General features: G+C 41.7%; 1 protein-coding gene across 3 annotated transcripts in view; it reads right to left on the bottom strand.

The window, feature by feature from the left end:
• Positions 1-448: 448 nt before the first annotated feature.
• Positions 449-26,697, bottom strand: part of LOC145457179 (uncharacterized) — a 36,901-nt gene continuing 10,652 nt past the window's right edge. The window contains exons 2-9 of one of the 3 annotated variants that reach the window (XR_013920800.1): positions 20,089-20,185; positions 17,415-17,443; positions 16,159-16,375; positions 10,090-10,149; positions 6,973-7,089; positions 5,021-5,171; positions 4,642-4,962; positions 722-860 (exon numbers count right to left, since the gene is read on the bottom strand). Coding sequence is in view for 2 of the 3 variants with exons in the window: in XM_080335351.1 (XP_080191477.1) it covers positions 602-860; positions 5,021-5,171; positions 6,973-7,089; positions 10,090-10,149; positions 16,159-16,375; positions 17,415-17,443; positions 20,089-20,155 (900 nt within the window). In the remaining variant the exon portion in view is untranslated. Of the gene's footprint in view, positions 861-4,641; positions 4,963-5,020; positions 5,172-6,972; positions 7,090-10,089; positions 10,150-16,158; positions 16,376-17,414; positions 17,444-20,088; positions 20,186-26,697 lie in introns of all 3 variants that reach the window. The other 2 variants (XM_080335351.1, XM_080335352.1) reach the window with 2 other exon arrangements.

Here is a 26,697-nt window from a genome sequence, read left to right as displayed (position 1 = left end):
CTATTTTGAAATGAGCGCTCAAGTAACGGTCCAGCGGGTTTTTCGGGACATGAGCAAGAAAATTGATCCTTTTTCACTAGTCATCAAACGGAAAATCTCATAGAAAGTTAATATCTCGGGAGTTGAGCCGGAAAGTTGTCCTTTTTTAAGTCAACCAACAACAGACTCCAGAAACATTTTCCGGCTTTTACTCCAGCATTGCAAGTCTGAAAATTTTGAAAAATTGTCCTCTTTTCAGATTCTCAAAATATTGTAAGCCTGAAAACTATAGCTCCTTCTGGCCTGGTGAACAAGACCGTAGTAGTCGAGAATCATAAAACTCCTTATACATACAAGATCAAAACATAGTGTAAGAATCTCGCAAGAAATTTTAAGACGTGCTGTTTTTGCATGTTCTTGTCCCCGGATCCCTGAATAGACCAGGAACGTGATTACCCAAAGACGTCAATTCAAAGCAGGCTATTTCTTGAAATGCCCCATCGTTTACATAAACATCCTCAGGCAATCGTCAATACGGATCACAGAATTCAACATCAATACGTCGCTGTCGTGAGAGAGACAGCGGCGACAAATTGATCGCATAGGCAGTCACATGTTTAGGTCACTCCTGCACAACCCGTTCGCAGAGGGCGTGTTTGAAACCTGTGCAGGAATTGTCGCTAAGCGCGAACGTGTCCACCCTAATTCTGTGACAAGTGTCGTCCTCGTTGCCAGGTTCGCTGATGTGCCAGCCTGTGGGGGGTCCGAAATATCCGTCGGTCCACATGAAATAACCAGGCCTGTCAGTGTCAGTAACCCCGACCCATGGATCGTTAATCTCGTCAACGCCGAGTTCGGTTACGAATGCAGACATCACTTCCCTGTAAAATCACTTCGGACATGTTAGATGTAAGCTGTGGTCTTGGAATATAAATAGAGCATGCACATTGCACATTTGCAGATGGCACATGTTCGTCGCCGTGAATGTGTTCGATCATTTATTGTGACTATAGAGAGATCCACGGTCAGCATATGAAAGAGTCCGAGTGTTTAATCTTGGGGAATTGTTTGTTTGTGGTATTCATGGTGCTTGTCGAATTCTGTGGTCATTTACACCATCTGTCGATGTGCTTTATCGGTATATAATTCGGTAGCTGCCTGCTTGTAGCACGGCCATCTTCTAGGCCTTTATAAGACACCACTTACGCGGATGAGATGGCGAGGAGGAGTCTAGATAAACCTCCAACACTAGGTAAGAATTCTGAAGTCGACTTTGGTCGGAATCGAACCCGCAGCCCATAGATGATGCAGCAGAGAATTATGCACTACCCTATCCCGCCACTCTTATGGGAATTAATCGAGTGACACTACTTGCATAAAAGGCAGAGATGGCCAACGTTTTCATTTATGGTACTCGGATATAGCAGTTTCGATTTTCCCGACATGCCTAAGCTGCTTGAATTAGAAGCAGAAATCGCAAGCTCCCAGCAATATTACTCGATCAAGTAATTCGAAGACTATTGATTGTAATGTGGCGTTGTAGTCCATCGCCAGTTACAGATTTCAAACATTCAAGAGGTATATCTATTCAACTAGCGAAGAACATATAATGCGCCACAAATGCAGGGAATGCATTGCGCAATGATATTCCGTGACCGGGATGCGCTAAAGTTTATATTGCACTTTTTACACCCAAACGCGGGCATTCGAAATCTTAAACTTCCACAGCGACTAATATTTTTATGTGATTAGGGATATTGCACAAAATAAATTGGCCGCCAACTGGACCATTCCTGCAGCCTCCCGATTGGCGATGGTTGAATTGATTTTGTGAAACTTCTAAAATATTTTAGTTAGTCTCAACCCAACATATCCATGACGCAAAAAGTGAACTAGTAACACGAGCAATTGAGCATTCTGCATCGTAGCGATCAGGAGTTCAGAGCAGGCGTAAATGTGTGATTGCTACAGCTCCAGCTCCGGAGCCCATTGATACCAATGTTCTGGCTCCAACTTCGGTTCCATTAAATACCGGTGTGCAAACAATCAGGAATCAGTAGGGCAAGTTTTTGTTGCACTAAAATCGCGAGAAAGTTGCATTTAATTTTAACAAACGTCGCAGTAAAAATCTGCATTTGTAATTTTTGTTGAATTATTAGGGTATGACATACTCGAAAGGTTCCGTTGCATAACCTAGTTCCTGCAGAGCTGCCAAATTTGTTACTTTATTGCCATTTGCCGCACGGTCTGGCGAACCGCCCAAAATTACATTTTCTCCGGCACATAACAAGAAGATTACGCAAAGCTGGAATTATTTCACCCCAAAATCCAAACAGCATATAGCTGTAACCCCCTTCCTCTAAAACAGGGGTCACCAACTCAAAACCGGTCGCGGGCCACTTTTCAAATTTCGTGGCTGCCGCAGGCCGCAAGAATTCAATATTGATATAAAGCAGGCAACCTCGTTTTAAAACGCTACGTCAGTACAACGCTATGCTACCTAACATAGGCGATGGGCATAGTGACCACAAAAGAAGTAATATTTTATTAAAGAAATAACAATACAACAAAAGATCATTGTCATCAATTTCATTTTATCGTGAACTCTGTGAGCTATGAACGATACCTGGAAACGCATTTGGGTGTTAGATACGTTACGAGCTGAAAGACCATCTCCACGTAAAGCTTGATCTTGTGGGGAAACCCCAAGCCAGTGGTTCTTAAACCTTTTCAGAGATGCCCCCTTAATGATGATGAAACATTTCGCGCCCCCTTATCGTTATATCACAAATGCATCGATTATGCTAGCAATCCCAACGGATAGTATGATGACATGGAAGGTTATGAATGTTGATGGTAGGATTGTATAATATGAATTCCGGGCTATACACAGAGCAATAAGTATGAATATGAAATCGAGGTAAATCGCGCGCAGCGCGAAAAAATCTTCAGTTGACCACAGCTCCGCGCCCCCATCAGATGCTTTCAGGCCCCCATAACGGAACGCACCGCCAGTTTCAGAACCACTGCCCTAAGCTGTTTTCTAATCATCTTGGTCTTGGCAGTGTTTGGGCCATTACTCGTCAATTTTAGCATTTCAAAATGTTTTATTAGCTTTCTTACAAAATCTCAAATCAAGTCGCGGGCCGCAAAATATGACCTCGCGGGCCGCGTGTTGGTGACCCCTGCTCTAAAACAAGTCAAATAACACACCCCAAACCTGCTAGCTTTGTAAACTTGGCCCACGGCATTACAAGAAAACTCACTTACGGTGACTTTAACATAATCCAAAGCCCTGGTAGCGACCTGCTGGGCGTGTAGGACCTACGCGACCAGCAAGGTGGATTTTGACGAAACTCTTACGGAGCTGCAGTGTAAAATTGAGTAACATATTCATATTCATATTGCAATAGACCTGACACTCGTCAGTGATAATCCTCAACAACTAGTAGAGACTTGAAGAGAATATGGTATATAAACAGCCGTATCGCCTTACGCACGAGGCGGTTTTTATTCGTAGTTTAGCCATAACGGCAGATATAGTTTTAAATCAGAAGTCTCAAACACGCGACCCGCACTTGGCCCGCGTCGTCAATTTTGATTTTGAAGAATTCGACAATATTAACTCTTTGAATCCCAGACCATTGTCTCTGACTTTAACACTACTTCAAAAACCTGAAACCACTCATCAAATTTCACAACCACATCACTTTCAACAATTACCCTGTGGGGGAAGATCAGCTATTACGTCAATTTACCTGTTTATGATGGTAAAACATGATCCGTTGATGATTCGTGACTCAAAATTGAGATTTGGACTTTGGTCTGGTCGAACTCTATTATCAGAGAATGACTTATGACTCCGAACGCCGTGAATTAGTACAACCACGGACTATTATCAGACTGTGATAGGGAATAATAATACATCAAATAGTCGTAGCTTACGTTGCGTAGCGTAGCGTAATTAGATATCTAGGATGGTCCGAATGACAATGGCAGCCATTGGCATTCTGTTGCCCCCTTGATTTATTGTTAGTCACCTTGGATCTGTTTATCCAGGTTACTATTGCCAAGGTACCCAGTGAGGTAGTGGTGCGCTCCACCGCTGTAACAGTCATGAATTGCTCGGCTGGGACTGTTTTATTACTATGACACGTTAATCATTATTTTCAAGTTGCTGTTGATCAATTCCTATATTCGAAGGTAAATTTAACTTCTATGCATCCACGTCATGATGTCGGCCTATTTGTATGCTAGCATGTTGTATATTACTAATTATTTTGACTAAATATGCCAAGTACAACAAAAATTTCATTCAAATATTCAAAATGTGACTTTTTTGGTGCCAGGCTTGAACTCACAATAGTAAATCACATTTTTACGATGCTTGTGGAATGCCAGTCAGCAAGGTCCCGTAAAATAAGGCCTACTTGGGAATACATTGAATGCCCCTGTTATTGGTGCTGCGACCCGCGGAGCTATCAAAAGCCAGGAAATTGGCCCGCCAGCATATTTGAGTTTGAGACCTCTGTTCTAAATCGTATCCTACGCGAATTAAGTCTCTGCACGTGACGATAATATCTACTCTAAAGATAGGAATTCGGCACCCAGGAGAGGGCAGACGATGAGAAGAAATTAATGTCGCTCGTATACTAAGCTTACCATACGCCCTTTTGTCCTCTTTTTTGAGATTTTGTCCTCTTTTTGGATAATTTAGGTCAGATTTAGAGGAAATCGCGAGTGATATGCCGTAAATTAGCGCAGAAGTGAAGCTCCGGCGGGTATTTCGGAGGAAAAAGTGGTGATTTAGGCCCTGAGCGAAAAGAAGACCTTTTTTTTTTTTAGTCATCCACCTGGCAATGTAGAGAGAAAAACGTTATTTTGAAGTGATGACCTTTTTTTTTTTTAGTCAACCGATCACGGAGTGGGTAAAAATTCACCGGATTTTGAGAATTCTTCTCCAGTTTTGCATGTCTGAAATTTCTGAAAAAGTGTCCTCTTTTTGCATTTCCAAAATATGGTAAGCCTATCGTATACGCACGTTCTGACCGCTAAGTCTCGTATCCCAGTCGAAGCGACTCTCGCGTTAATTCCGCTGCACGCTGTCACTGCTGCGTCGTAATTGGTATTGTCCGTAAGTAGATTGTACTCGAGGCAGTTGCTGGCGCGATACCAGTTCCCTTCGAATCCGACTGAAATTGAGCAGATATCCGGGATTATACGAACATATCGCACCGTAAACCGAGCCTCACAGAATGCAGCAATATCAATCAGTGCTGCAAATCAAGCCGGAGTTTCGGATTCGGGCTGGATTCGGGCTCGTTAGTCGATAAGTATTCCCCGGCTTGCTTCAATTGGGGTATATTTCAAGTCGGCTAACATACGACATAAAGTTTGTGCTACATGCTTTTTCAAAGTCTCAATTCTCCGCACTTTAATTTGAATGGATTGTTTTTATTACTGTATGACCACTATGTAAGACCTACACGACCAGTAAGGTAGTTTTTGAAGAAACTCTAACAGAGCTGCAGTATAAAATTGAGTATTATATTCATATTCATATTTCAATAGACCTGTAAATTATCGGCTGACACTCGTCAGTGATAATCCTCAACAACTAGTAGATACTTGAATAAAACATGGTATATAAACAGTCGCATCGCCATACGCACGAGGCGGTTTTTATTCGTAGTATGGCGATAACGGCAGATATAGCTCTAAATCAGAGGTCTCAAACACGCGGCCCGCGGTCGGCAACCTTTTTTACTCCGCGTAACAGTACCAAAAATGATTTTTTTTTCGCAGACCGGCCTCGAAAAAGCACAAATTTGCATCATTAAAGTCTTATTGCAACTCATATTCGGTTTGAGATGCAGAGTCGACAACGCGTGGTGGACTATATTACAACACAGCGGCAGGACTCGTTATTTTGGATTCAAACGTGACCTTGGCATGCCCGTTTTCACAAATCATAATCTCCATAGTGGAATCCGCTATGTATTGAATGATACAATTTGTCGTGATATAATTTATTCAGGTGAGTGGACTACAACAACTGGCTACATTTGTAATGATTGGTAGTTACGGACTAGAAGCACATCTGCAGATAGTCCCGTTATAATATTCGTAGAATTATACTTCGTTCGTATGAATTGTCCATGATGATTTTCTACATTTCAGAATTGCTTCCCCTATGTTCGAAATTCAGTTCTGAGCCAGTATTATAACTACGAGCCGAACTACCGACTACTATATCAATCTAGTTGTGTTGAAATGATCAAGGCCAATAGGTTACAGATCTGGCACTTGCACAGGTATTATGTACGGAACACGTCTCGTCATTGCCACAGCGATGGCTCAGATGAAATACGTATGTTATGGGTTCGATTCGGTTCGGTTCGGTTTATCAGCAGCAGTTATTATCAGTTCAACACACCACAAAAATTGCGATCCAATGAAAGGAAAGGAAGGTGTCGAAACGACTTGGAGCAGTCTTTGGAATCAGACACTGACCTTGGCTAAGGGCCCGAGGCGATGTAATGAGGAGGCATGCATACTGAATGAAAAGTAAAAGAAGGGAGTATTGTTAAAGCAAGTGACAAAAAATGGGGTGGCATGTCACAGAAGGCGAGATCGATAGGTCAGGTCGTGGGTGGACTAGTAGGCCTATTCATTTTGTAGAAATTGCTTGTATTTAGACTTGAATGTGGACATGCTCGTCGACTGTCGAATGGTCCACACGTCCGCCCGGCATATTTGAAAAAGCGATGATCTTTTCGGTCGATCATATGATGTTTGGACCCAAACTGAGCTATATTATCAACTTCCGGTTCGATTTCGAATCTGTAGGACGCAGGCCTGGTTTGAGTTATGAATACCTGCAGGTTACTGGATCAAGCAAGGTCTGGTATTAGATCAATCGAAAAGGCGATAAGTGGCCTACACTGCGAGCACGTTATTATATCTCAATCAAACAATTAACTGGTATCATACCCTCTGGCGGGTTACAGTCTTCCTGCTGATCGTAGAGAACACCGGCGCACCTTCTATTGCGTATTCTGATCCCACCGCATGATTTCGAGCAAGTTCCCCACGCTCCCCAGATACACGCTGGAGGAGTGAAACGTATTACGAATGAAATAGATATGCCAAGTCTCTAACAACCTATATATTATGCACCTTTCACAGAAAGTTCACCTATACTTTTGTATTTTGCACTTGCTGTGGTGATTCGATTAGTTTCTCTGTCTCAGGGTAGGGCAAATTACTAAAAATAAAAAATTACTAAAAATTACTGATAATTAGAAAACTAAAATTTCAAATTTTACTGTCAACCCATGAAATTGTTAAGTTGCCTAAAAGAACGATGCATAAAAATTTCTACTCCCTTCCAACCAGTAGAAATGAAGTTATTGCAGTTGAAACTTGTGAGTGTGCATTGTGCAATGATAGCATTGCTGTGAGTAATCCCAGCTAAAATTGATGATAAATTCAAATGACTTCACTTCTACGGGTTGGAATTGGGTCAAATTTCGTTTGCGTCGTTTTTGTAGACAGCTCGGCAATTTCATTGGCTTGACAGTAAAATTTAAAATTTTATTTTTTTAAATTTTTATAATATATTCAAAAAATTCAATTTGGTCTGCGGTGGCTCCTACTAGTTGGAATTGAGCAAAATTTGTTGTGCAGCGTTTTTTTACCCAACCTAACAATTCAATCAGTTAATTCCCGGAATCCGGAACACAATTATTTTTGAACAGCCCAACTGCATTGTCTCTTGGAAAGTTCGGCAGAACTGCGGGAAATGCACTCAAAACGCAGATCACCTCACTCAAAATCTTTTCCAGGTAACATACGGCTTGAAACCCGCGTCTCCTTACCATTGTGGCATTGACACGTTATACTTTCCTAGTGTTTTAATAGCACATTGTCAGTAACAGTATACTCACGTTGTTTCTGCTTTCTGTTTCTACTTGTACAGTACGTACTCGCGTGATTATGTATGTAGAGTACTTCCACTTCTATTCAACAATTGTGTAGGCAGAACTACTTACTTTTTACGCTTTGGATTTATAAATATAAATTATTGTCGGAATATGTTGGTATCACTGTTATCCGTGAAATTATCATGACGACCGATGAAAACAACCCTTTATCGCGGCTTTTGGTAAACATCGATTTTTTTTAGTAGCAACGCTAACCAGGTTGAACACTTTTGATCATAAATCATTTTGCGACGGTCGCGAAGACGGATTTGTCAATTTAGAAAGTAGCTTACCCCTCCCTTCCCCTCGCCTAAACACCAAAGAATGCAGCGGCTAGATCAAATCTGCTTTTGGAAGCTCGTAAATTGAGTATTTTCAAACCTACAATTCTCCCATTCTATCGGGAGTAAATTTGGCATGTCCCCGAAGTCGGTATATACTTCTACTTGTTACTGGCAATACGCCGGCTTTACTTGAAAAGCAGTGCTGAAAACTTTAAACCAATGTTCCCTCTAATTTTTCAAGAGTCTGCGCAAACACGCCAACTCACTGCGCAGGCCATCGGACAACAGTGCGCAACTACCCTCCAATAGGGTGATAATATTAACTACTGGGGGCTTCGCCCCCCAGACCCCCTTACGGCTATAGGCTTCTTTCGGTACTTATCATGTACGTTGGGTGCCCATTTAGTAGTAGCGCCCTTAAACGCACGAAGCGCGAAAAAAATTATATAATTCGTGATTGCATCGGCCAATATGATCGGGAATTGCATGTATATTGCTATCAATTTTTATCCTCTCTCTGCTCGCATAATCAAATTTATCGGTAGAGATGATCCGGGGCGGTGTGTTGGAATAGATAGGCCCTCTAAATAATAATAAAACATCTTCGGGCGTACCCGTTGATAGAATGACTTCGTTACAAGATGCTATTTCGTGACATCCTATCTGCTATGTCAAAAGATATTGAAATCGCCAAAACGTACTAAAGTAAAAGACGTACACGATTTCAAATTGGTATTTCTTAACTGGAAAATAAGGTTCCCTCGATATGGCATTTGTCTTGTTGTGGGACTGGGATCGCCAGGACAAGAACATTCGGCGCAAGCCATTTAGGCGCCCATGGACATGGACAATTACACATATATTTGTATATATCGAAGTTTTCGGTCAGCACCGGGTCAGTCTTTTTCGCCCAAGGTTTTCTCGCTGCTGATCGTTCTGGCGCACTTCTTGGATTCGCATGTTACATAGCCTTTAACTTCATATGTCTTGGCGCGTCATGGTGCGGTAATGGCCGACGCCCAACTGCCCATTTCTAGAAATCATGCCTAATTTTTGTTTGGAAAGGGTACCCAATATTCAGATATCTTACAATAATAAAACGCGCGTAGCGCGAAAAAAAATCCTGACAAATTTCAAAAAATACACCATGATTTATGTTAATTCTCGAAATAATTTGGGACCCCCTTCGAGCTCGGCCCTCCGATTGGGGGGTTTGGGGTGCGGAAGTTACTGTCCTGAGTAAATCTTACGCAATGTTCATGCCACGCGGAGAAGACTATCATTCGCTAGTTTCTCGCAGATTAACTTCGAGCTAGCACATTTTAATTTATAACTTTGTTGAACCATGTTATTTCGCCATTCCCAGAAAATAATGCGCTATTGAAATGATATCAGTATCGCTCACGTGTACAAGGCCATAGCCTACTAAAAAAAAATCTTCCGCGAGGCGCAGGTGATTGAGAACTCTCATTTCTTCACGGAGCACAATGGTTACCTTTGCGGGGCGCACTTGTACCTCGGTTTCAGACTTCAGTGATAACACTATTTGGACCTGGCAATGTTCCATCTTAATTTTCACGAATCTGCGCGCCTGCGTGGTCCATTGGACAACAGTGCGCAACAACTACAAAAAAAACATCATTTCTGATTTTTTGTGCGCAGCGTAGATTTTCTGTGCGCAGAGACCGTTTCAGCACTGCGCATTTGCGCACGTGCGCAGCTTAGAGGGAACATTGCTTTAAACCCACGCTGGAAACAGCCAATCTAGTAATCGCTTGTTTTGGGAATGGCTATACTTCTGTAGAATGTGCATGAAGGGAATCGATGGCTGAGGTACTTACTTCCTGGGTCTACGGTGATCGGGCTCGCGGTTGTGTCGTCTCCGCCGTTGTCCCTCATGCCTGAAAGAAGAGCAACTTTGAAATCGTGACTCGTAAAAATCCAGATTCTCCGATGCCAGCGTTCTAATATAGCCTACAATACGTGTGCCCGGATGTGACTGCCTATCGAATGAATACGTTCGTGTCAACTTCGTATGTGAACTTCATTACTTACTTTGAGGTAGCGAATCAAGCGATTGTAAAGAAGTAAGTCCCTCAAACAGTTTGGATGATGTGGTTTCAAATTTATAAGTTGTTGTTGTTGTATGTGGGGTTTATGGTGCTTAACTACTAAGGTCTTGTGCACCAGACCACGTCGAAAATATTATATCCGCAAAAATTAGATTAATCGGGTGGCTAATACGAATTCAATAACAGTCTGAATTGTATATGGACTGGATAATAGGGCCCGTACTGTCATGTCGACATGGTTCCGTCTTGCCGCACTCTTCAAATATTGTCTCTGAGAAGCATATACTGGGCACTCAATCAGAAAGTGTTCGACGGTCTCTTCGGCCATGCACGTGCGACACAGGCCATCTTCGTGGCACTTTATACGATAAAGATGCGAATTCAGCCGACAATGACCCGATTTCAACCTCAGGATTATCGAGGAGTGCCTTCGTGAAAAATTCAGCGGCGCAGGAATTTCTGTGATGGGTGCGTGTATTCTGTAATATGCTGACCCGTCATGTGACGAGTTGAAGTATTCAATCCATTTCTCGCGGCATATGGATGCTATGAGCGTTTTCACTTCTGGAACAGACAGTTCGACCGATTCTCCAATGTCATCTGCGTGATCCGTGGATGCAGCCGCTCTTGCTAGTTCGTCAGCCGTTTCATTTTGCCCAACTCCCATGTGGCCAGGGATCCATATCAAATTTGTCTCCACTCCTTTTCTGTCGAGATCTGCGCACAACTGAATAATATCATATATTAGTTTGTTATTAGTAGAGCCGGCGTTAATGGCTGTAAGGGCACTTTGACTGTCCGATAGGATGGCGAGTTTTCGAGAACCTAGATTTTCTTTTGCCCAGGTTAAGCCACGCAGAATTGCAACTAATTCGGATGAGAATACTGATGAATATTTACTAAGAGATTCGCTGTGAGAAAACTGAATTTCTTCGACTACGAAGGCTGCACCACATTGATGAATAGTTTTTGACCCATCGGTATATATTTTGACATGGTTCGAGTACATTTCTGTGATGTAACGATTACACTTTGACATGGCAATTGTGGGTAGGTCAGACTTTACATTTCTTGATTTTAGGTGCAAATCTATTCGACAACATATTTCCTGCCATGGCGGGAGAGGAACTACTACTTGGTTCTGTAGATTAATTTGCATGAGATTCGCATTTCTAGTTTTCATATTAAAGGTCATAAATAGCGTCGAGTCCGGGAAAATTTCGTGCCAAGAATCATCAATTACTGTTGCGCACGGGTGGTTCGGCAATGACGCTATAACAGTTCGATAATTGTAGCATGCTTGCAGATGCCTTATTGGTATGGGTGGTTCAGCGCAGTAATGTTGAAGAGCGAAGGCTGGAGTACTCTTCATTGCCCCGTTGCATATCCGTAGAGCGGTATTCTGAATTTTTTGGATCGAATTCATAACATATAAGGGTGAAAACAAATACGCTTCGAATCCGTACTCGATTACCGATCGGATCATAGATCTGTAGACCGCTAGCAGGCAAGGCGTGGAGGCACCCCATGTTGTGCCGCTGAGCATACGTAGTAAGTTCATTCTTTTTAGGCATTTTTCGACAACAGCATCTTTGTGCAAACGATAAGTCAGTTTAGAATCGAAAATAATTCCCAAGTATTTACAACTTTTCTTTATTGGTAGTTCTGTCATACCTATTGAAAATTGAACAGGTGGTAGTTTTCTACGTTTAGTGAATATTATTGCAGCAGACTTCTTGACATTGACCCGCAAACCCCATTTTTTACACCATTGATAAAGGTTGATTAACGAGTTCTGCAATTTTGACGAGATTGTCATTACATCTAAGCCAGTTTCCCATAGGCAAGCGTCATCCGCAAATAGATTGATACTAGTATCGATGACATCGGGGAGGTCATTCATCATAACCGTAAAAATTATCGGACTGAGAACACTGCCTTGTGGAATCCCATTATCTAAGGAAAACGAATCGGATAAGCTGTCACCTACCCGAACTTGGAAAGTACGGTTACAGATGAATGAATAAATCCATCTCAGCATGTTACCAGAGATGCCCAGTTTGTGGAGCTTGAAGATGACGCCTTCTCTCCAAACGGTGTCGTAAGCTTTTTCCAAGTCTAGAAAAGCTCCAACTGTAGATCGTTTGTTCCAAATGCCTTTGTAGATATCGTCATGCAGGGCTAAAATACAATCTGTGGTAGAGCGTTTAGTCCTATAGCCGCATTGAACTGGCGAAATCTGTTTTGTACTCTCTAACCACCAACGTAGTCTATTAGATATCATCCTTTCCATTATTTTACACATATTACTTGTTAGGGATATTGGGCGATAAGAGTCCGGATCACTAGGTTTTTTGTTTCCTTTTAGTAACGGTATGACTGTTGAGTGACGCCAGCTGGCAGGACAGTTTCCATTACTCCACGTAGCATTGAACGATGAAAGCATACGGTCGAGACAGAGTTCGTCCAGATTGTTGATCATCTGATAACATACGCCGTCTGGTCCCGGAGATGCACTTTTTTTCGCTTTCAGCGCTTTCTTCAATTCCCTCATTGTGAAGGGATTATTCATGTCTGAAGCTTGATCGGTTTGTACCAATATCGGTTGAAGCGTTTCTCTTTCGAATGCTTTCCGTCTGGCCACAGATTCAGAATCGACGTTATCATCGCTACTGAATGAGGCGAATCTACACGCTAATGCATTTGCTTTGTCCTTATTGCTTGTAAGTATGCGATTTCCAGATGTAAGACTACTAATCGTATTCCATGATCTGGATCCGGACATCGATCGGACGGCTCTCCAGACCTTGGATAACTTTGTTGTATTGTTCAGAGATAAGCAAAATGATTCCCAGCTGGACTTTTTAGCGGATTGTATCACTCTTCTAGTTTCCGCTCTCTGCTTTTTGAACGCTATAACAAGGTCAATGTGAAACGAGGTCTTCATTTTCAAATAAGCAGCCCGTTTCAGACGGATAGCTCGGGCACACGCTTCATTCCACCAGGGAATGCTACATTTTCTATGTGGTTTCGTGACTGGAATACTGATTCGAGCTGCTGCGATTATTGCTTCTGTGATGTCTTGTATTGTCACGTGCTCTTTATTGCACAGCAGAGAGAGATTCCGATTAGCTGACCATCGAAATTCGGACCACTTTGCTTTGTGTATAGCCCAAGATTTACAATGTTGCGCCGTCACATTTGCTGAGATCGAAATATGATTGAAGATCAAAAAATGGTCACTTCCTAGAAGATGATCCGTGACCACTGTCTCAATCTTGTGTCCTATGTCTTTGGAAGCAATTGTTAAATCAAGCAGTGATGTTGCGCCAGCGTCATACGATATGTTTAGTCTTGTTCCTATATTGGTGTTTATGACTACCAAATCTTTGTCGTCTAATACCTCATACAGATGTTTTCCATACCGATTACCATCCTTAGCACCCCACAAGGAGTGATGTGCATTGAAGTCGCCCACCGCCACGAATTTAGAGTCACAGAAAGAGAAACACGTTTTCATAAGCTGCAGAGAGACTGCTTTATTGGGTGGTATGTAGATATTCATGATGGCGATTTCATCCAACTTTATGAGTTGCGCCTCTATCGGGGAAATATTGGGAACTTCGATTTCGTGGTGGCGTATATTTTCTTTCACGAACAAACAAACTCCCCCGCCGTGGATGTTGCGGTCTTTGCGTATTAAATTAAACCCAGGAATTTTCGGAACATATCGGCTAATCAAGTGTGTTTCCTGTAAGGCTATGATCTCGGGCGCTTCCAACATACAATTTTCGAGAAAATGTTTCAATTCGTTGAGTTTACGATACAAGCCTCGACAGTTCCATTGCACTATATTGAAGATGTCGGTGTATGCTCGAGGACAATGTTGTCACCATGATCATGATCATGTGCGGATTGGTTGTTGGTTCTCTCTTTACCAGCCGATAGATCCATCGGGTTTTCACAGTTCGATGATACCCTCGACATTTCATAGTTTTGAGTCGCCTGATCACCAAAACAATTTTTTGGCACCGATATTCCTAGCTTTTCACCGGCCGATTTTGCAATAATTTCGTCTATGCGTACCTCTTGACCTGCTCCAAAACTGACTATTGTGTTTTTGATGACTTCCGCTATAAAATTGAATAATGATGCCAGAGGGATGGTTACCAGATTGCCATCGGAACTTGGACGAGGACTGAGCGAACTATTTTCATTGGTAGGTGCGACACCAGCACTAGCGTTATCGGAATTACTTTGTTCGGCGCTGCCTGCACTACTGACATGGAGTGACTTAGGCAAGGGCGGAAATTCGGTAGGCGAGAAGGGCTGAAGACTTTCAGTATTCTGTTGCTGTGTCTGTCTGGCGCTCCAATAATTGACCCCCGTTTTAGCCATGATTACTTGGATTCTAGCTTCCTGGCGGTATCTCGGGCAGCCCGTGTAACGAGCCGAATGAGACTCTCCACAATTCACACACCATGGATTATTATCGCATTTATCAGCGTCATGTCGACTCCCACATTTCGCACAACGTTGAGCACTGCGGCAATGCTTCGACTTGTGACCAAATCTGTTACAATTAAAACATCTCACGGGTGGCGGATTGTAAACCCGTGTTCGAAATTGCATGTATCCAATCCTCACTACTGTGGGCAGAATTGTAGACGCGAAACACAGTAAGACCGATTTGTTATATTTAACCTCGTCATCGGATTTGTAAGAGAATCGCCGCACGAATGTGACGTGTTGTTCTGTTAGCGCTTCTCTAATCTCGTCGTCCGACATTTCAAGCGGCACATTCGTTATCACTCCTTTAACCTCAGAAGGTCTGACTATATGGCGTTCGGTTTTAACCTCGATTGGTGTCGACGTGGTACCTAAATTATCGCAAGCGAGTAATTTCTTGACCTGATCACTGTTCGCGCATTTGACTAGAATGTCCCCCGAAGGCAGTATTCTGATATCACTGTAGTTGCCACCAAGCACTTTGAACAGAGCCTTATTAATAGTTAATGGATTGCATTGCCGCATAGTTTTCTTAACTCCTTTGATGATTACCGAAAGATCACCATTAACTCTATTTGAATCTGAAGCCATTTCCTTCGACGCGGGCCCTTTCAACTCCGAATTTGCGGAACGCTTATGCGCTCCGCCACTTCCTGGCATTTCACGGTTTTACCTAGTATAGCTGCGGTTATTGTTGAATCTATAGTGTCTAGAAACCGATATGACGATAAACTGCAAACACTTCCCTAAACTTTGACTTGTCTTCGCGAATACGGCTGAATCGACGTTACCGATACAGGTACTACGATAATGCGTCCTCTCGCGACGACGATCAACACTCGAATCTGAAATTTATAAGTAAGTCGACGTCAAGGTATTGAGACGGTACGACAGAGATGGTGCGAGCAGTGTTTGGATAACCTGAGTCATCAGTTTCTATCTTTACTGTTCTCAGTTTATAATCCAGCCATATACTTTTGCGAACGTCTGAGCGTCTGAAGATCTGAATGTCAAATAGGTTTGCATACCGACCGCCACTGAGAACCACATGTTCGCACTATCTATTCTGCATGTCATTAAGTTTAGCATCTGTTCAATAAAAGCGATTGGATGGTTATCAAGGACCACATTTGCAGGAAAGAACTGTTCAGCTACAACTGGAAGTATAGGAAAGTCGGGGAACAGTCGTCACTAGTGTAAACAGGGTTACAATTTTACATGAAAAAAGATGCTCGGCCCGCGCGCGTGTGCATAGTTGTATGCATAGGCTATGTTATGGTTCTCCGAGCAATTGACTTTGGAGGATAAATGCTGCCGGTGTTTTCTCACCCAATAAGACATACAGCAAAGCGGCGGTGTTGGTATTGCTGCCAGTTCTTCGCCAGATAGATACTGGAACAAATCTCGTATCGCGAACATAGGTTACCGGCGGGACCACACGAGATCGGTAATATTGCGGTTCGTAATATTGCGGTTCGTAATATTGCGATTGGTAATATTGTGGATTGTATCCTTGGTTGTATGGTTGTAGATCAACCACCATTTGCTGTAATATAAACACATGAGACTAATTAAGTATGCGCTGACTACACGAGGCTGGTAAGATTGCGGTTCGTAATATTGCGATTGGTAAGATTGCGGTTCGTAATATTGCGATTGGTAATATTGCGGATTGTATCCTGGGTTGTATGGTTGTATATCAGCCACCACTTGCTGTAATATAAACACATGAACGAATTAAATATACACACTGACTATACACTTTCAAATTGCTATTCTCCGTAGCAGAGTTACGGGAATGGTTGTGCAAATGATATTATTTTCAAGAAAAGTCATTTTGTGGCTGTTTATCTCTAGCCTACAGTCGATATTTGCACGGGACAGATGACGGTTGCACGATAGTTGAGTTAGTTTTGAACAAAAATTTGAGGGGTCCGCGATGGTCCGTGGAGGTACAAAAGGGGTCCGCGATCACAAAAAGGTTGAGAACCACTGCTTTATGCAGTATTTCATTCTCTTCCATTGAATGGTACTCACAAGGTATTTCACTGTATGGAATATACCCTCTGAGCAGCAGTATTCTCATCAAGTTACAGGAATAACCAGAGACTCATATCTTCTCTGTAGTTTTGAAATAACATGACACCATAGCTTTTCAAGTTGACGCGGCTTATCTCATGTCAATATGCATATGATCTGCATCCGCACATTAACTAAAATTTTGTGACTGGAAAGCGACCCGAATTCGGCTAATTTTAGATGTTATCTATTCCATCTTAAGGCGAGTTACTTCGAAAATATGTGATACTTGACTTCAATATTTTTAAAATAACTTGACTCAAATCAAATTTTCAGCGACTCAAAAGGACTTGCCACTCGAATGAAGCGACTTCGTCCACTGTAGAACGATGGTTGTTAACCAGGGTTCCACGGAACACTATATGAGTTGCATGAGTCAGTCTCAGATGCTCCGTCGATGTCAAGGCGAACACTAAACTCATTAATATGATTCATACTGATACCCACGCCTTGACGGGATGCGCAGGTTAGCGCAAGTGTTGTAGAGCAACGCTTCTTGTACTCACCTTCGTCGACGGGTCTTTGTCTGTGGAACCTGTAGAGTGTAGATACATCGGTTTAGATATATTAAGTGCATAAAGGGATCGTGTTCTACTGCGTGCTGACAGTACTTTTATTAGTTTATACGTTTAAAACCCGACCTTGCTTAAAACATGTTTGATTGTCTTTCCGTGTGTTTTGAGTCATGGTCATTGGTCACTACCAAATTTAAAAAAGCATACAAATTGGGTTATGTCGTTTCACTGGAGTGCAAAACACCGAATGCAAGTATCCAAGAAATATTTTTGTGATATTAACAATAGCAGCTATTTCCAGGAGTTCGGTCACGTGTTTGGTTGCGCCTAGCATCGATCTATTGGTCAACAAGTCACTCCCTTCTTCAACGTCGGTGCTCGTGGTAACATTGTTTTTTAAATTTCCGTTTTAGCATTGTAAGCCTATCATCTTTCGTGACGAAAAGAATTTGTCACTGACTTTGCTATGTTAGATGAGTGTGATGTTATCATATTGACGTGCGGTCATGGGAGGCAAGCGAGGCAGTGCCTCACCTGTCGCTAGGGTCGGTATAAAAACCTTTATGGTAGCACCAATATGGATATATTCTGCCGATGTGCAGGAATGGCTAAATTTTAAACAATTTAACCAGTGAATCACGGGATTTGCATATTTATTGTTCGAAGATAGGTCACGAAAGGAGAGGTGAGACACAAAGGCGCCAAGCCTGCCTTGTGATATGGCAGTTCATCATAAGAAGTTCATAATTTATAATAAGTGGTATTAATCGAATGCTATTGTCGCCCCTCAAAAAAATATGCCAAGGAATGTGAAATTCGGCTCTGTTGCGCATAATAACAATAACCAGCACGGGGCACAGATGAATTTGCCTCACTCATTGTTGACTGACGATCGTAGCGTAGTTATAAAATTCGCTATCGACTTCGCAAACCGACAGTGTAGAATGAATCGTGTAGTTGTCACGGCCAACATCTAGTGCAGCGCACATACATGCCATTGCTGATGCAGCTGTTATATATTTTCGATCCACAGCTATCTTTCAACTGTGGATATGTGTAGTAGCTTCCTACGTAATACTATGTGATAAGAAACAAATTGCCAGCGGAATCATCGAACATTATGAGTTTCTGTATTTGTAAATGTGACTCTAATGGGGTTAGTTACAGCATCGCCAACCTTGAACCACACCGCATGTCACTGACTGTTACTCGTTTCGGCGAAAACAGTCTAGCGACGATGTGAACCTCTGAAACGTTTTGGTTCGCGTAAACGCGTACTTTTTAGTAAGGTTTTATATGTGAACGCGAACGTGAACACGAACCTATGACGTCACGTGACGTTATTTAACTAATTTCAACCTACATATCTGTAAAGTAATACATTAACAATGTTCACGACACTTAGCGACGACTCAGGCCACATTATGCCCCACTTCTGACAACTGCATCAATTGGGACAATCAGATGCAATAATTATTCCATAAAATAATTTTTTTCTGTCGCTTCGCCAACAATTTCGACGAGGATTTACAACGGAATATCAGCTTAAGCCTATAAGTCTATAACGGTGTTTCTTAACCGGGGATTTGCAAAAATAATTTGTATGTTATATTTATAGAAATCACCACGCAGCATAGCTCCATAACTACTAAAACTACCGGAACCAAGCAAATTGATGGCCAACTGACAATCTGAGATGAAACACTCTAATGTGTACAAACTCATTTTAATTTTCAGATTGCCAATACCCTAAATATATTGAGATGTTTTTACGAGGTTTTGGAAATATTTGTTTGCAAAAATCCATTTTCTCCTGTGATATACCCAACCGCTATACCAGAATAACTTCAAGATGAGCTGCTAGATAGAAATGACTAAGCTGCTGGACGTTTAATGACATGTTCATTAAAATCTGTTTCTCAATTTTGGTGCCATATGAAAATGGCAGGCTACATGCTCGTAGTGCCGATTTTTTTACTGCTGTCAGCACCATGCAGATAGTCGTCCGAAGTTTAAATGCAACGAATTTCAACCAAATATGTTATAATGACGTGAAAAGTTATCGCAAATGAAAATGGTTCACGGTGCGGAATCTACCTAGGTTCGTTTGAAATCGCGAACCTTCAAATTGCTGAGGTTCACACAGAGAACACAAACGTTCACACTATGTACCTAAGAAACAGGCATAAATACTTGCGCCACCTAACATTGAAACCAAAGTTTAAATGGCCTCTTTAGTTCAGTTACATGATCATTTCATAATAGTGAAAGTAGCTGCTGATTGAAACAGCAGGCAATATTAAAAGAAAATTCTTATAATAGCCTATACTTCTAGTCTTTGTACGATAATGACCGTATAAACCCGTACCAGTTTAAGAATCTAGTACCGCGTATGCCACCCGTTAGCTATTTTACAGCCTGATATCCATAATGATAGTGACGTAGAGTAAAATAAAACTTGTTAATTCACAGCATTCGCCAGGCCTGACTGCATCCATTGACAGTAAGTTTGGTGAGTACGGAGTAACCCTGAACAGCAGCGCTGTGGGGCGAAGAAACGAGTAAATGAATTAAGATCAATACGACAGGTATCCTGCAATCAGGATCTTTTACATATGCATATTATTTGTGATAATGTATACTTAGAATAGCTGAGCGAACTTACCTAACGCACATGCCAACGCACACGCCAGCCCAATGACTAAGATGGCGCTAGGTGAATTAGTGCCCATCCTGTCACCAATCTAGCTGCCGATACTACTCTGTTGAAAGTGACAAGACCGTTAGATAGCTTAGTCCGATTAGATAGGGGTTGGGTGCACTGGTAATCTATCGAACCAAACTGAAAACATTTGGTGACTTGAAAACGACTCGAAATCTGAAAATCTGAAATGACTTGTCTGGATTCGAATCCCTTCGATAATTTGCGTGAGTTGATCCCGACAACTCAAAAGTAAAAGAAATGCTCTGTAACTAAGTGAGCTCGCACAGCGCTAGCCTCAATTTAGCCACGTTTGCAACTCTTGCGATTAAATATTTGAAACCTCGTACAGATTTTTAAGTTGCACCGGTTTTGCGGGACGTCGGCTTTTTCCCGCTCTCGTTCTGTGTAATCAGAATAGAGCCGAAATGGAGGATATGGACGCACGTCACGGAATCGTATATGCCCGAAACTTCATACGTCTAAGCGTGCTAATAGTGATAATTATTTAAATTTGCCTTCGTGTTTATCGCTTCACGTCGCGTACTTATCATGACAACTCCATCCACTTCACAGCCTTAAGCCGAAACAGTGTGATATCAAAAGGATCATGTGTTTCCGGGGAGATGTCTGTAGCTTCGACAATGTTTTGAAGCTGATGGTGACGTGCCTAGCGCTTCACAGCGCGTACAGATCGGGAGACCTTTGAGCATACAGCCTGGGGCCAAAACGGTAGCCGAAAGCATCGTGTGCTTCTGAAGGATGTTGTTGATTTTATATGTTCCTATATTTGATGCATGAATTAAGATTTGAAATATTATATCGCCTCAACCATGTCCCGAATTGCAAATAGTGCTAATATCAGATATGAACTCTAATCTGAATCAGTAACTAAACACTTCTTCATATTCAAGAACAGTGTTTTTCAATTTGTTTGATCGCCATTCGCACTTTTTTTTTTAATTTCATCCGCACCTGCCTGCCGGACTATATTACACAAAATGAAAATGACGAAACTTATTACTTTTGCATTCGAAGAGCTTTTTGGACGTAGGCCCTACAGGGCTTCATTATTTTACACTCAGCGCATCGTGTAATTGATTAATCAAGTACTAAAATCATGCAGTAGAAAAATCACAGATATCGCACTTCCGTTAGTCTCAAGGTGTTCGTTGCCTTTTCCAGGGTTTTCGTGCATTGTTTTCCTTCGAAGCCTAAAGGGCGAACCCAAGAACAATATTTACTCGCAACAATATCACTTTTTCAATAAATCGACATGCTACGTCATTGCGATGTGAGCGTGTTCGCATTTAGAACGCACAAATGGGTAAAACTACATCAATGTTGCGACTAGCACCTTCGGCTCATTTTCTGACAACATTCGATGATGCTTCACCGTACTAAGGTATGTCAGGCGATTGGATGGTACGGGGAGGGGGGGTTAAAAACAGGAATGCATTGCTATACAAACCCACACAATCCGAGTAATTGATGACGGTTTATTTATGGATAGGCTTAGGCTTCATTCACTTCTTATCTATGCAATACACAAATCTGCATACCATACAAGAACAACGTGCTGTATCCTTGTGGCCTTGTGGTTGTCAAAGCCAACACTTACACCTTCTTGAATAATTGCAGGGGTGCTCAAGTTAAGTCGGTACAGTTCGCAATATTACAAAGTTTGTAGTAGACTGCACACAAAGTGGTACGAATACGAACCAGGAAAATTTCCTATAGATCAGTTAGCTAAGTGGCATCACCAATTAAACAAATATGACGTCACGTGACGTCATATTGCCAACTGCAACCCTACATTTCAGGCCGCGTAAGCCACAATGCTTAATCAACTACTTGCTGAAAGTTTAAACGTCACCAAATGTATCAACTGGAGCAATCAAATGCCAACAATTTCGACGAGGACTTACAAGGGAACATGAGCTTACGCCTTAACGGTGTAGGCAAGACCGGACAATGTATTCGGCCTCTGACTATATTGCTACATTGGTATTGAGCAGAGTGTAAAACTGTATTCTATACTTGCCACCGATATTACCCCATAAACAAGTTATACAGTAGCCAACGCACGGATTTGGTTTTTTTTTTGATACAATTAACATATCAAGATTTTTTACAATAGAAAACGGTGTATTCTTTTTATCAATTTCACTGATTGTTTGAATAAGCATCATTCGCCGTATTGTAGTGTATTTCGTTCTTGATGTTGTGTTATTGTGGGTCAAGCTCACTGCAGATAGTCACGAAATATCCATAAACGGAAAGTTGAATATTTCGAGCGAACTTTTGTAACAAAGCAAGTAAATTATTTAGGATTGGCAATTGCATGCTCGTTTAGTGTTGATTATTTCATGCTGCCAGCGCCATGCATAGAGTGGCCCGAATTTGAAATGCAAAGAATTTTAACCAAAGATGTTATAATGACATATTGTTGACGTCTCAAAAAGTACAGTATGATGGTGAGCCGCGCCAGTAAGAAGTCGGCAGTAAAGAACAAGTCCCGATGCATGAAAGGGAGAGGGACTGAAGTTGGGAGCGCGCGAGTGTGGAATTCATCCGGAAATAATACGAAACATTACTAATATCATTGTCGTGGTGTACATGACCTTAATAGGCGATAAACACCACTACTGTATATGTTAAATAAACATACAAACAAACATCATCATTATGGCCGTTAGAGATAAAATATTCTCCTTTGCCAGCTGATTTTATTGAGGCATGTAGTACACCCCAGTACACCCTACCAAAGTAGTACACCCGTCAAAAATTATGGTACACCCGATTGAAGGGCACGGGAATAAATGAACTTTGCGCACACATTTTCCTCACCTTGGCGGTTGGTATTTTGCCGGTAGAACCTGTTAACGTATTCGACAATCGATTCGTGGAAATTGGATAATGGGATCTTTTTATTTTACTTCTAGCTAATACATTGGCAAAAATATGACGCAGAACTGATTCCATTCGTGAAATAGATTTTTCAATAAGATGAAAATTGCCATATATAGGATCCGTGCAATTTCTCAGCTAGTACATTCACTCTTTAAACCAGGGGTGTCAAACATACGGCCCGCGGGCCGTGTCCGGCCCGCGAGGTCATTCTGGGAAAATTGAAAATTTATTGCATTATACAGTACATTTTTAGTAGTAGCGAATGTCGAACATGTTCATCGGATACATTATAAACAATGTTTTCTCGAAGCTGCGAACGTGCGCAATTGCGCATTGCTGAAACGGTCTCTGCGCAAAAATATCGAAGTTGCGCACAAAAATCCGAAAAGATGACCTTTTTTTAGTCGTTACGCACTGTTGTCCAAGAGATCGCGCAGTGGGTTCGTGAGTGCGCGCAGAATCGTGAAAAATTATAGGGAACATTGATTATAACCATCTGTCGACCGTGTTGAGTTCTCATCTCACGTAACCATCAGAAACAAGGTGGTGACATTGACACTACATTATGGGAAGGCAAAAAATAGCACATTCTTTTCAGAGTTTTCTGGGAATATGGTCCGAATAACAGTTATTCACAAACGCGGAAACGACAATCCAAAAGCGTTACATGCAAAATACATGGAGAATAAGCAGCTACATGAACAATAGAATTCAAATGTCTCTGGTCGCACTGCGGCTTATATTACTCTGACCCAAAACGCTCCAGCCGCGGTCTCCAGAGAAATCGAATGGTGAATAGGTGATATGAAAATGATGAACAAAATTCCAGCGCCCACGTTTACAATCTTTTTTATTCCTCACCACGAAGACGTAGGGCCAACGACGCAACACGATTAAAGCAAGGAGATCATTGACTTATTCCAACTTATATCGCCGTTAGAGCCACTGCTTTTTTAGTAGTTCATAAGTGTATTCAATAGGCTATTTTGTCAAATCCATTCTTTGCGAACAACGGTGTTGCTAGAATAGAGCCCATATTATCCTTGGTATAATATGTAATACCATTTTGCAAGGCGGTTGATGATAAAGCATTCAGTGAAAAACAAAGGTATATGGATTGGGAGGTAACATTTTGGATCATTTGACTGGTCCGGCCCGCGAGCGATCCAAACTTTTGAATCCGGCCCGCGACCTGAGTTGAGTTTGAAACCCCTGCTTTAAACCATTGTTAATCCACTTGCGTCAATTACAACATAAATATAGCAACAGCAGAGTATATATTTTAAACTTATCCATATGTAAATATGCTTTATGGCATTATCGACAATGTATTGTCCAGCACACTTAGGCTACCAAAGTCCCATGTCAACGCACACACCCGTCCAAAGACTATGACGACACGTAGCGAATCAGTGTCCCGCATCCTACTACCAATCTAGCTGCAGATAAGATTTGAACCATGACTGTTGAAAGAGGCAATCTTATTAGATGAATAATAAGATTGCCTCTGGGTCCCATAAAGGTTAGTTACACGGATTGGGATAGCCAGGAGGGAAAAGTGACCATGCAAGTTGGTAATCTTGTAAATTACCAATGCTTTGCGGCAAATTTATTCTTAGCGTGATATAGTGCTATTAGATTTCTTTCTTTGATTTGGGTACCCTCTTTCAAAAAAGAAAAGAAAAAAATTCTCATTACGTACAGAATGCTGTCTCGCTGTATTCAAACTGATTTAGAAAAAATCTCTATAAATTACTAGTATCGCTTCACGCCGTTGCTCTGTTGGTGGGATATCTAATATTTCGGAGACAATATTATAATATATATATAACGTTGAGTCCTCTACGACACTGCATCTCAAAGTCTGACAATTTTGAAATTCGGGTGATCCAGGCTCTGTCTTGCTGCATCACTGCATGAAACTATACGTGATTTGGATTATCGAAATTTGAAACTTACGTATAGTGTCAATTCATTTATTGAGGTGATTAATCCGCGACCCAATGCAATTAATAGACACCCAGATGCGAATTGATATCTGTGTCAACCGCGTATTCATGCTGCGAGTCGAAAAAAAACATGAAGCTGACTTTTAGACTTACACCTTACTATATGACTGGATCGTAGAACACTGCCAGTGCCACTAACGTCCTCATGCTTTATCACCACGGAAGATGATTCTGGATTTTGGAATTAGGATTCTTGTGTACATCGCTTAACATCGGGTACTTATCATGTCGCCTCCATTTACTCCATAGCCTGAGGACGAAGCAGTGCGCGATCAATAGGATCATATGATTCCGGAGGGATGTGTCAAGCGTCAAAAAACTTTTACAACTACCATTCGTGACTACCACTCCACACCGCGTACTGATCAAGTGACTTACGTACACACCGCCTGGGGTCGCATCGGGATGCGTCGAGGACGATTGTGTGATTTCGTAGATCTGTGAGCGATGCTTTTGAAAAGGCTGGGCACATAAATTATGTTATGAAATAATATTTCAGCAAGATAATTTCCTAACATAATTGACCCCGTAAACGGTACTAATGTCTCGTATCAAATGTGGCCGAAAGAAATACCTTTAAGGGGCATCATATAGGTTTATCATATACCGTGAATGATTACTATCTGGGGCACCAGAAACGCCCTATCGAGTACCGCCTTACGAGCCAGACATTGGATTTTGCTCTAATTAGTTATTCGTGTTGCTGGGAAAATTACGGCTCTCAACTACATTTTTTACTGTCGTCGGAGTGGGCCTCCGCGTAGTCTAAAATTGAAGATGAAAGTATGAAAGGATATTTTGTAGCAACCATTTTCCTCATAAAGTCACCGTACTCGAAATTTCTGGATAATATCGGATTGGATAAAAACGTTATATGGGTGACTACTTGGTCGCGCCCATCATGCACAACTGTGAAAAATAAGCAGCGATTACTCGTGCCACAGAAATTGATGAAATACAATAGGACTATACTCATGGAAGCCTTTCAACTGCGGTTCGTATATGGTGGTGTTCTGGGAGAAGTGACTGCTGCCAAAAACATACACTTTCGACTATAATTTGAGACCACAACATATTTAAGCGGAGTGACCCATTTTAACGCGCCCTGTCGCTTCCATGCACTATCTTTTCCAGCCTATAAATCATGGATAAGAAATTTTGTGTTGCCTAGCATATGAAATAAAGAATTATTAATAATATAGGTCTAGTTGACACAACGGTGCAACTTATCGCCTTTTTAGCCATTAAGTGCAGCGATATGGATACTGGTAATTTGCTATCTCTGCCTCGGGACATTAGCGACGAATCCAGTATAATATAACAGGGTTTAATATGCGTGCGGCGTTCATAAATCTCTGCCAGTGTGGGTTTCGCAGCGCAGCACTACCACGTCTTGAAATCACAGGATTTGATACGATAAAATTAGCATATTGGAGAGTTTGCATGTTCAGATTCTATATTATGATGTCCGCGCAGTGGCCGCATGTGATACGCAGATGATACGTCTCAGCGATGGTAATAGAATTCCGCGATGGACGAATTAGGTGATATAAATGGGCCTATTACCTTGACGTGCAAAGGCCAAGAAGACTCTGTTAAGACGGGGGCGCTTAGAAAGCGACTTGGGACTACCTCACAAAACCAACCCTTA

Source organism: Botryllus schlosseri, chromosome 15 (assembly GCF_051294905.1).
Source record: "Botryllus schlosseri isolate E-star chromosome 15, Bs_hap1, whole genome shotgun sequence".
Classification (NCBI taxonomy): domain Eukaryota; kingdom Metazoa; phylum Chordata; class Ascidiacea; order Stolidobranchia; family Styelidae; genus Botryllus; species Botryllus schlosseri.
Note: the sequence above shows the minus strand (reverse complement) of the source record. Positions and strands in the feature narration are given on the sequence as shown.